The 12258-nt window shown below is 41.9% G+C and overlaps 1 protein-coding gene across 1 annotated transcript; it reads left to right on the top strand.

Moving 5' to 3' along the window:
• Positions 1-431: 431 nt before the first annotated feature.
• On the top strand, positions 432-1355 carry MTNR1A (melatonin receptor 1A). The gene has a single exon (XM_008050781.1). It carries the CDS (start codon positions 432-434, stop codon positions 1353-1355), a length of 924 nt encoding a protein of 307 aa, XP_008048972.1.
• The last annotated feature ends 10903 nt before the right edge of the window (positions 1356-12258 follow it).

Genomic DNA, 12258 nt, shown 5'->3' with positions numbered 1-12258 from the left:
CTGCTTTCTACTTCTTTTAAAACGGTGTTTTAGAGCTGGGGGTGCAAGTGAGGACTTGCCGTACGAGCAGGCTGCTCCCAGGTGGAGTTTGGGTCTCCAGCCGACTGTCTCCCCTTGGTAGTGGGCCAGGCGCCTACTGCATGGCCACACGCGCCGCCCTCCTTCCCTCACTGCTCCGGTCGGGTTTGGCCCGCTTCCCCTTGGATGGCTTGCAGGGCTTCTGCTGTTTTTTGTCTCACGTCTCCCACACCAGCCACGCCTTTCCCCGCCAGTGCGCTTTCTCGTCGGGGACGCAGGCAAGTCGCCAGAGGTGAGACGGGACGCAGGGCGGGCGGGGCTTGGGTCCCTGCCGTCTGGGCCCGAGGTCCCTGGTGGCGCCAGGTCCTCGAGCCGCGGCAGCCGCTCTTCTCCACCATCCGTGGAGGAAGCCCATGCAGTCAGTGCAGAGCCGCTCTCAGCTGTGCTCTGCACGCCCGTCTCTTCCAGGAAACGTCTTTGTGGTGAGCCTGGCGGTCGCAGACCTGGTGGTGGCCGTCTACCCGTTCCCGCTGGTGCTGACGTCCATCTTCAACAACGGGTGGGGCCTGGGGCCCCTGCACTGCCAGCTGAGCGCCTTCCTGATGGGCCTGAGCGTCATCGGCTCGGTGTTCAGCATCACCGGCATCGCCGTGAACCGCTACTGCTACGTCTGCCACAGCCTCAAGTACGACAGGCTGTACAGCGGCAGGAACTCCCTCTGCTGCGTGCTCCTCATCTGGGCGCTGACCCTCGTGGCCGTCGTGCCCAGCCTGCACGCCGGGACGCTGCGGTATGACCCCCGGATCTACTCCTGCACGTTCGCCCAGTCGGTCAGCGCAGCCTACACCGCAGCGGTGGTGGTCTTTCACTTCGTGGTCCCGATGGCCATCGTCGCCTTCTGCTACCTGAGAATATGGGTCCTGGTTCTTCAGGTCAGGCGGAGGGCGAAACCCCACAGCAGGCCCAAACGGAAACCGCAGGATTTCAGGAATTTTGTCACCATGTTTGTGGTGTTTGTGCTCTTTGCCATCTGCTGGGCTCCTCTGAACTTCATAGGTCTGGCCGTGGCCTGGGACCCGGTTAACGTGGCGCCCCGGATCCCCGAATGGCTGTTTGTGGCAAGTTACTACATGGCGTATTTCAACAGCTGCCTCAATGCCATTATATACGGGCTGCTGAACCAGAACTTCAGGAACGAGTACAGGAGAATCCTCGTCTCCCTGTGCACAGCTAAGATTTTCTCTGTGGACAGCTCTAACCACGTAGCAGACAGGGTTAAATGCAAGCCCTCTCCGTTGATGGCCAACAATAATCTAGTAAAGGTGGACTCCGTTTAAAAACCAAAGCATTCCTGGAAAAAGACACACCCTGCTCACGCTCACTCCTTTTCGTGTTTGCTTTCCTGTTGACAGATATCTAGAAAGGCAGAGTGGTTGAGGAAACTTCAGGCTCCTACTCGGTTGCCTCTGTAGTTTCTGACTAATGTGCTGTCGGCTTCATGAGCAAGACTCTAGTTCTGTTGATAAAGAGAAATACAGAATATCTCGAGAGTTACATGTTAACTGAATAATACGATTCGGGGACAGGCGGCTAAAGAAAAACACCAAATGCATTCAAGTGGAGAAAGATTGTGCAGGCCTTTATTGTAAATGAGAGCTGCAAAAGGGATGATGATAACGCCCTCAACCTTCTGAAGATTTTCAGTAGGAAAATAAATACAGTTATTTTATGGATAGATGAGTACGTGGAGCAAAATTTATTTACAAACGAGTAAGTGGAATGAAAAGGAAAGTAGAATGAGTCGTTGTCATCACAGAGAGAAAGGCTGAAAATAAATGAATGCATGACTCAACAACAAAAACAACCACAGCCGCCACCACAAACTTTTCAGTCCGCAGTGTTAGCATGGAGTGGTCACGGTCAGAAGCACAATGCTTGCCCCCTCTGTCACAAGCTGTACATCCGACCATGTAAAGAACTAATTATATTACAGAGGTCGTATTTAGATGTCAATTACCACAGTATTTTAAAATAATAGCTATGGATAACATTTTATTTGACTTTATTAGAATTTGCCTTATTATTTTTGAGTCACTGACCAGCTGTTTTGAATGGATCTGTTAATTCATTAAAATGTCTGGTGATTTCAGTTAAAAATGAAAAAGGATCAAGTTGCTGTAGACTTTTAGATCTAGGACTGAATATATTCTAGATGAGTGCTCTAGTTGGGCAAGTAAATCATCTAATCCAGATTGTTTTTACTTTTAAAGATAGCTCAAAACAATATTCTTGAATAATTCATTTCATTATTTGATTGCCCCAATAGTATGGAATGTCTAGGAGAAAAAAAAAAAAATGCATGGCAACACTATGGTTGCATAAACTTTGGAGCTTTTCCCAAATGGCTGTATAGTATCACTGTGATGTTTGGTACATAGAATGTTTTGCTGCAAATTTCAGCCATGTTTTCTTGTATTTTAAAAGTCGATAGCACAACTGTCACCTACCTGAAAATGTTGGTGATTTACAACTATATACATTAGGCAAAAGATTCCCTGAATATATTTGCCACTATCTGTATATTTAGAAAATCAGAATTTCTTTGAAAGTTTTGGGATTAATTACTTTAAAAGGCACCTTTGATGATACTTTTTATCAAGCATATTTGGGAAACATCAAATAAACCATTAATTATGGTTGTCGTCGTTGGTGGGTGTTATCTCCAAAACTTTACCCAGATAATGTATGTATAGAAGTTCTAGTTCTTATCAAAAGCAAGTTTAAATGGTAGAAAGACTATTTAAGCTAATGGTCCAGATTTCAAATAACTGAATCTTAACACTAATTAACCATGTTTAAGTGAACTCTTTTTTGAAATTTGTATTACACACTTTCCTTGGTACTTGGGATAAATTACTATGTTGTTAAATGTATATAGTTTTCCTTTACTCTTTATAGAGCTTTACTTCTTGATTATATATTATTGTATTACATTTGAATTGTGCATCAGCAATAATACTGAAAAGAAGCTGTGCCCTTTAAAAACTGCCACACAAGGAGTATCTCACCTGAAAATCAAGTATGTAACTTTAAAATCTATTTTTCACCATCATCAGACTACTAGCTAGTTAAAATATTGCCAATGAAATAGCTACTCATAAAAATCAAAGTAAAAGCCACTAGTTTCCTCTACTGGCATCCCAATATAAAGTCTTGCAATCTTCAAACTATTCTCTCTGGTATTAATAAGTAGAGAGTTCTTTGCTTTTTGGTTTTTTGCTCCTGAAAAACTCAGATAAGTGATCACTTGTGCCTGATATTTTCAGTGTACAAAATACTTTGTAGTCTGTTTGGAAGATTAACTCTTTCATAACCAGTACATGCTGTTTATCAAAAGTGACCATTACATAGTGCAAACTGATCCCTGGGCAGTAACCCTGAATATGTGCTGCCTTATTCAAGGAAGCAAACTTTTAAAAATGAAATCTACTAAGTTGTGTTAATCAGTTATAAACCCATGTTAAGGTAAACCTCTTTAATATGTCAGAACTTTTTATTTATCAATGTAAATAGTTTCTCCAGGCTTCCTTCTGTTTATTGGAGTACTAGTGGTGATGTAGGGGTTAACACATAATAAAGTGACAGCATGATTTTGATTGGCACATTTACAAATGTTATGAATATTTACCCTTGTCCATAGCTGGGGTTTCACTGCCGATGTTAGAGGTTTTGTGAGGCCAAACACAGCACATATGTTATAGCAGGGAGAAAATATTCTTTTTCACACGTGCTCACTGGGATCTGAGGCAAAGTCTGGCTAGGCAAAGTCTCTACAAGGCCATTCGATGTGGAATAAGGGTAAATATCTGTTGTGACGTTTTCTAAAATCATATGCAATTCCTAGCATTTTTGTCATTTGAGTACCTTCACTAACATCCAGTTGGAGTGTACAGACAGAAGAATTTGACCATTCTAATTTACATAAATCATCTGACTGTTACCACTGGAGAGCTTGCTTCAGTTTATTCTATTATGGAAAATTGAAATGACGTAGGATTATTTTTTGCCTTTAGTGAATGCAGCTTTTAAAACATATGTTATTGTATTTATTGTGGCTGTTGAAATAAATTAGTTTGGGACATATCACCTACACTGTATTAGATAGGGTTTGCAGTCATGTAAAATAGGATTATCATTTGTTTAAAATTAAAGAGCTAATAGGTACTGTTGATTGGGGGAAGGAATAATTTCAGTTTGCTTCATCGTGTGTTTCCTTCCCAAATAGGTGTGTGTACAAGGGGGGACCCAGAAAACCTGGAGTCATCTTGTGGAGGGCAGGCCCCTTATCACCCAGACTTCCCCCACTAGGTAATTGTTCCAGGAACCCGTTGGCATCAGTGTACCAGCTAGTGTTGTTAGGAGAGGCTGCATTTGGCTTCAGTGATTTTTTTCTTGTGTGGCAGACAGGTGACTGTTTTTTCCACCATGACAGCTCACCTGCCCACACTGCGCCGAGTGTTTGCAGCTTTGGCCCCAAACGGTATGACCCCCGTGCCCCGCCCTCCCTCTTCACCCAGGCTCGCCCCAGATGACTTTTTTTTGTTGTTTCCCTGGGTGAGAAAAGGCAAACATTTTGCTGACGTGGAAGACATGAAACAAAAAAGCGGCAGAAGCACTAAAAGGCATCAAAATTGAGTTCAAAAACCGTGTTAAGCAGTGGCAAATAGCCTTGATGGGTGTATTGCATCAGATGGAGAGTATTTTGAAGGTGACTGATGTCTAAACATGTAAGAATAAATATGCCGTTTTTAATGAACAAATTCCAGTTTTTTGGAGTCCCTCCTCATATGTATAAATCATTGACATGCATAAACTTGACATATTTCTCTGACAAGGTAGCAAAACTGCTTGTTTTTAAATATTCTGGGAGGTGATTTGACAGGATAATCAGTCTTTGATATTAAATCTATAATTGCTTAGTGATTAAGAACATTCAACCTGAATGTTAGGTAATGAATAATAATTTTGACTATTTTGGGACTGCCTCTGATGCATCACCAAATATTTCATTGTGAATAGACACACACGTTTGGAATATAAAAGACACTTTTCAGCCAGTTTAAATGACTGAGTTATCCCGTGGAATTACCTGAGCATAATTTTCTTTAAGCAGTTTTTTCTCTTTAAACCCTAATTTTCAAAATTTCTTGTTCCACCCCTTCACTTTTATCTACTTTTATGCTTGAAAATAAAGCATTTCCATTCAAGAACGTATTGTGTACAGTGCAAAAAGTCCTTAATTCGCTACAGTGGAAGCACCCACTTTGCTATACTGATTACAGGTTTTTGGAAATCCATGACTGTGTGTTGGCAAAAATTTAGAGAATCAAGGAAAATGATTTTAGTTGTGTTCAGTGTTAATATTGCCGATAAGTGAGTACTTATTTTACCAAAGGTCTTTTAAAGGAGCAAAAATTGATTTAAACTAACTTTGTAAAATACACGAAAGGCCACAAAGGAGAGAGATTTCACCAAAGTCTTAGTATATATAGCATAAGAATAATAAGCATGGTAAACCATTTAATAACACATTGAACGAGTGCCAAGAAAGTGCCCTGGCAATGACATTGTTTAGAGAGTTGTGATGGAAGGTCTTGTGCTACCCAGTTCCTGAATGCTGGGACATGCCCTGACTGGGGTCACCTCAGACTTGTCTACCACCGGAAGAATGGAGTTAAGTGTACAATCACCTGTATTAAAGTGGTAAAGGCCGGGCTCGGTGGCCCAGCCTGTCATCCCGCTCCTTTGGGAGGCTGAGGTGAGTGGATTGCCTGAGCCCACGGGTTCGAGACCCGCCTGGGCAGCGAGACCTCATCTCTACAATAAATCAAGAAAAAAAAAATCAGCCAGGCGTGGTAGCACATGCCTGTAATTCCGGCTACTTGGAAGGCTGAGGCAGAAGGATCGCCGGAGCCCAGCGGGTCGAGGCTGCGGTGGCCAGGAGCGGCCACTGCACTCCAGCCTGGGTGATGGAGTGAGACTCCAACTCAAAAAAAAAAAGAATGAAATTACGTCCTCTGCAGCAATCATCCTATGTAACCAAAACCGAAAAGCAAACACTGCATATTCTCACTCAGTGTGGGAACCAAACAGTCACAAGAATGGAAATAATAGACACTGGGGACATCAGTGAGGGGCGAGGGAGGCTCGGGTTCAGAAACGACCTGTGGGGCACAGTGTTCCCTCTCAAGGGCATGAGTCACCTGAGACGCAATCCCCGCGGCAGCACAAGTTGTCCATGTGACAAACAGGCATGTGTACCCCCTGAATCTTAAAGATATGCCTATATCTATACATATAGATGTTTAAAAACTGTTTTGAGCAGTGGAAAAAGCCTCTCAATAGGTATATTGCATCAAATGGAGAGGACTTCAAAGGTGATTGAAGTTAAACATTTGAGAATAAATACACATTTTTTAATAAATAAACTCCTGGGTTTTCTGGACCCCCCTTGTACTACATGAGCCTTGATGCTTATGATACAGAAGCAAGGATCGATGGAGTTATTTGGTTTGGATGGTAGGAAATAACTGATTGCTAGAATCTCGGCCTAGAAAACTGTAATATCGTCATTAACTCTTTGACGACTGAACTAGAGAACAAATGTTTACTTAGGCAATAATTAGATAATTTAGAGTAATTAAATATAAGATGTTAACCAGAATTCTGGAATTGTTTTATACTGTTTCCTTGCCATCTGGGTATAAATTTGAATAAAAGCCAAGGAAATTTATTTTTCCAAAAGGTGGTTTAATTTTATATTTTTGAAAATATGGCCCATGATGGAATGTACTTGCCTGTTTTACTTCTTATTAACCATGTCTCCACCTTGTTACTTCCAAGGGCGTATTTCAATGGGATCTTTGCTTGCATAAGTTAGTTTTAATAAAATATATATATGTATATTTGCACATGTGTGTATATATGTAAAGATGAATGTGATTTCTTGTGATTATTTTTGGTTTGTTTTGCCTGTAATTTGTTGGGAATTAAATAAGAGTTGATTAAGGATGAAGAGTGGTTTGATAATTACTTAAGATACATGCCTGTTTATGGACAAAGAGCTTTCTTTCTGGTTTTGGCATTTTTCCCAGCAGTACTTAAAGTATTCAGTTATTCTTATGTGCTCACAATCATAAATATATGTGTAATATTCATATATCCTTGTACATCATGGAAACAAACTGCATCTAATTGAACATAACTTCATCTTGATATATTCAGCCAATAAGCCATATTCTATTCCAAATACAGATTTTTTGCACTATTTAACAAATTTGTTTCTATAAAAAAAAAAGTCCCCCAAAGTCCCCACAAAACATTATTTTTTGATCAGTACATGCATGGGATGGAATCCTTTATTTCTTGCAACCTCTGGGGAAGAAGACAGCCTATCTTCATGACCTTTGCATGACCATGTCAAAAATTCATTGAAGGGCATTTAGGGTCCACGCTCAGGCCAATTCCCTTATTTTACAGAAGTGAAAATGCAATTTGTTAAAAATTATCTTGGCTGGGCTTGGCTCATTCCTGTAATCCCAGCACTTTGGAAGCTGGAGAAGGAGGATGGCTTGAGCCCAACAGGTCAAAACTGCAGTGAGCTATGATCACATCACTGCACTCCAGCCTGGGCAACAGAGCAAGACTTTGTTTCTAAAAAAAATTAAATAAAAATAAAATATATTGCCAATGATATGTTAGAGTTAGGGGAAGAGATGAAACTAAACTGAGCTTCCAAATGCATTAAAAATTTAGAAAATTTTGACACTATGATTTTTCTGAAACTGTGCCAGGTAGTAGGGACAAAATGATAAATACAGCATTTGTTGTCCAAAGGGCTTACTTACCATGTCACAGGAAGTATTAGGTTGGTGCAAAAGTAATTACTGTTTCAGACTGTGAATTTTAAGTCATTATAACTAGGCTCAAGCACATCTTTATTCATCAAAATAGTAACCATTATAATCAACACATTTTTGCCAATGAGTAATAAGTTTGTTTCTTTTTGTAGTGTAAAAATCCATGCTTTAGGAGTCAACAAACTCTTGGAAAGCACTTTCTGCCTCCTGCTGGTTGTGGAAGTGCTGTCCAAAGTTGTCAGGATGCTTGAAGAAGTGGTAGTCGGTTGGTGAAAGGCCAGATGAATATGGCAGATGAAGTAAAACTTCATAGCCCAATTCATTCAATTTTTGAAGCATTGGCTGTGTGACATGTTCAGATGTTGCAGTGGAGAAGAATTGGGCCCTTTATGTTGACCAGTGCTGGCTGCAGGAATTGTAGTTTTCAGTGCACCTCATCAATTTGCTGAGCATACTTCTCAGATCTAATGGTTTTGCTGGAATTCAGAAAGCTGTAGTGGATCAGACTGGCAGCAGACCACCAAACAGTGACCAAGACTTTTTTTTTTCGGTGCAAGTTTGGCTTTGGGAAGTGCTTGTGGAGCTGCTTCTTGGTCCCACCACTGATCTGGTCATCGCCAGTTGTTGTATACAATCCACTTTTTGTTCCATGTCACAATTCGATTGAAAAATGGCTTGTTGTTCTTGCATAGAATAAGAGAAGACAATGCTTTGAAACAACGATTTTTTTTTAATGTTTTGTTAGTTCTTGAGGCACCAACTTACTGAGCTTTTTCCCCTCTTCAATTTGCTTTAAATGAGGAACAACCACAAAATGATCGACGTTGCGTTCTTCAGCAACTTTTTGTGTAGTTGTAAGAGGATCAGCTTTGAAAATTGCTCTCAGTTGGTCATTGTCCATTTCTCATGACCAGCCACTATGCTCCTCATCTTCAAGGTTCTTGTCTTCTATGCAAAACTTCTTGAACCACCACTGCATTGTATGTCCGTTAGCAGTTCCTGGGCCAAATGCATTGTTGATGTTGTGAGTTGTCTTTGCTTCTCTATGACCCATTTTGAACTTGAATAAGAAAAATCGCTCAAATTTGCTTTTTGTCTAACATCATTTCCATAGTCTAAAATAAACAAGTAATAAGTCCTTAGCAAAAAACAAGTAAAATAAACAAGTAATAAGTCATTAGCAAAAAATAAAGCAAGAAATGTACATTAATGATGTATAACATGACCACATTTAAGAATGTACTCCAATATCAAACGGCAAATATCAACAATGCAAAAACCAAAATTACTTTTGCACAAACCTAATATATACTAACATATAATGAAAATGCAGTGCTGTTGCTAACATCAAAAAGACAACTAAAATGTGCACTAGTACTGTTGTATGTGGACTAGAAAATGCGTAACATCACCCATGAAGTAATTTTCTCTTCCCAAAACTCAGACCCAAATCTGACTTAACTAGAGATTACCAGGAAACACAGGAGACAAAAAAACGTACTAAACAACATCACAGTGAAATAGCTGTTAGTGACCTAACCAAGGTAACTCCATTTTGTAGTCGTTCTTCCATTTTGTCTTCCAGTTCTCCTTCTCACCCTCCTCCGTATGATCGCCCTAACCTTTCCAGTAGACCATAAATCATGTCCCGTGATTTATGGCTTTTCCCTTCCCTCTCCTGGAGTGCTATAACATTCCTGAAACAGTTCTGTCACACTATGTAATTTACACTCCACTGCCTACAGTTTAGTGACCTGTACTTTGAAAAATCTCCTTTGTTCCCTACCCAGAACCAAAACTCTGTAACCTTATGGTTTTTGCTATATAAACCCTTGCTTGCTTCATTTGGGGTCAAAGAGTATCTTTCTGGTGTGAGCCTGCTCTTGACCACCAGCATTAAAGGACTCAATATTTGACTCTCAATGTGTTAGCAACTCCCACTCATGGTGCAGTTATAACATTTGGAGGCCCCAGAGAGATTACCAAGCCTGGGAAGCAGCCTCACTCTGACCCCCCCCCGGGTTTGGTGGAGAAGTTATAGGGGAGGCACTCCCTGAGATGTTCCAGGGCCCCATAACCTCTCATCCAGCCCATAAGGAGTTGGAAATTACCACTAGCTTCCCATTGCTTCAAAAATACCTGAGTCCATTGGCATTCTCCTAGGAGGTAAGAATCTGTTCTGTTTGCGGCCATTCTATTCGGGGAGTCATGGCCTGACAAGGCTGTCCCTTAGACGCTATTCATTAGGCCAAGACGTTGACTGAATAGAGTCTCAGTTCAGTTTCTGATTCCAGTTTGGGTTCTCTTACTGATTTTGACAATATGGGGTCACAGGCTTCTTGACCCGCCAATCCCCTGGACTGCGTGATAAAAAATTTCCCTGTTTGATGTACTGAGGATGACAGTGTCTGCCTTTTGAAAGGCAGGCTCCAGATCCTCTGTGAAACTGACTGGCCTTTGTATAATGTTGGATGGCCTTCCACTGGGTCTCTGGAAGTTCATCACGGGGACCTCTGGTCAACCTGACCATTTCCCTTATATCAACCAATGGTTAAATTTAGTCCAAAATCCCCCTCTGTGGTTAAAGGTGTGTTCTCTTAAAACTCAGTAGCCTTCTTGCATACTTGTCTCCAAGTCTCTTTGTCCTCTCCCATCATGTTCATCTGCGCCATAGTCTTCTCCTGTTTTGCCCCCTTCTGAGCCTACCCCTAAGCTCTACCCCATCTTGCCTCCCCTTACTGAGGATCCTCTGGAAGACCCAGTCATCTCTCATTCTCATTCTGACTTAGGCCCTCACCTTCCTCCACCTTATAACCCACAAGCTTCTTCACCTACCATCACTTCTTCCACCTCCCCTTTGCCCTCTCTGCCTCTGGCTTCTCGTCTTTGATCCCGAATGGATCCGGCCCCTCTCCTCCCCCTCCAGGAAGTTCCCCCTCTGTGGGAGGACGATCAGACTGAGCAACTCTTTTTGGTGTATGCTCCTTTTTCTACCTCTGATTTGTACAATTGGAAAGCTCAAAATCCACCATTCTCAGAGAAAACTCAGGTTCTGACCTCTTTGGTAGAATCAATCATGTGTACTCATCGCCCCACCTGGGATGATTGCCAGCAGCTCCTTCTACTCCTATTTACCTACAAGGAGCGAGAATGCATCAAAGTTGAGGCTAAAAATTCTGTTCTAGCCTCAACTGTTGGTACAGAGGAGGAAAGTTAGGAAGTTTTAAATGAAGTTTTTCCCTTTTCTCGTCTGGAGTGGAACCCTAACACTTTGGTAGGGTCTAGGGTGTTAGATACCTATTGCTGGATTCTATTAGCTAGTTTGAGGGGAGCAGCCCAGAAACCTATCAATCTTTCAAAAACTACCAAAATTCTTCAGGGTCATGAGGAGTCACTGGGGGCATTTCTTGAATGTCTTCAAGAGGCATTTCATACCTATACCCCGTTTGATCCCTCGGCATCTGAAAATGCTCGGGCCATTAATTTGACTTTCATGGCCCAGGTGGCCCCCCATATCCACAAAAAAATTACAAAGGCTTGAGGACTTCACAGGAATGAATATCTACCAGCTGCTCAAAGTAACCTAAAAGGTTTTTAATAACCATGATACTGAAAAACAAAAACAGGCAGTGCAGGAGGCAGATAAAATGGCCAAACTTCAGGCACAAATATTGGTAACTGCCCTCCAAGCCTCCCAGCCTGACTCATGACCGCCAGAAAAAATGGGAGACCAGGAAAGGATAAAAGGGAACTGGACGTTCCCCCCTGGCTAAGGATCAGTGTGCATATTGCAAAGAATTTGGTCACTGGAAAAAAGATGGTCCCCGTCACCCAAAAATGGACAGCCCTAAGCCAGTCCTGGTTTTGCCTGCTGCTGGGGAGACTGAAAATGACTCTGACTGAAGAGACCAGGGTTCTTTTTCCTGAGGCCCCCAAGAGCCCATGGTAACTGCAGCTATCAGGGGCCACCCAGTCCAACTCTTAGCGGACACCGGGGTGGAGCTTTCAGTCCTAAAGTCACCATTAGGACCCATGTCCAGCAAGCAAATTTCTGTTCAAGGGGCAACAGGCACAATTACAAGCTGCAAGCTCACCTCTGATTGGACCATTGACTTCCTAATAGCCCTGACTGCCCATACCCCCTCATGGGCTGGGATTTTCTTCAAGAGTTAAGAGCAACCATTGTGTTTTCACCTGACAAAAGGGAAATGTTTGTTCTTACTGCCTATCAAATGCTTCTAACTGTTCCACTTTCTGAAAAGTCCTTCTAACTTCCTCTAACTCCTCCACTGAGAATGCCTCATCAAATTTGCTTCAATAG

This window comes from Carlito syrichta, unplaced genomic scaffold (genome assembly GCF_000164805.1).
Source record: "Carlito syrichta isolate Samal-C Ts95f unplaced genomic scaffold, Tarsius_syrichta-2.0.1 Scaffold153664, whole genome shotgun sequence".
Taxonomy (NCBI): Eukaryota; Metazoa; Chordata; class Mammalia; order Primates; family Tarsiidae; genus Carlito; species Carlito syrichta.
The sequence above is the reverse complement of the archived record's forward strand: the minus strand, read 5'-3'. Positions and strand labels throughout refer to the sequence as shown.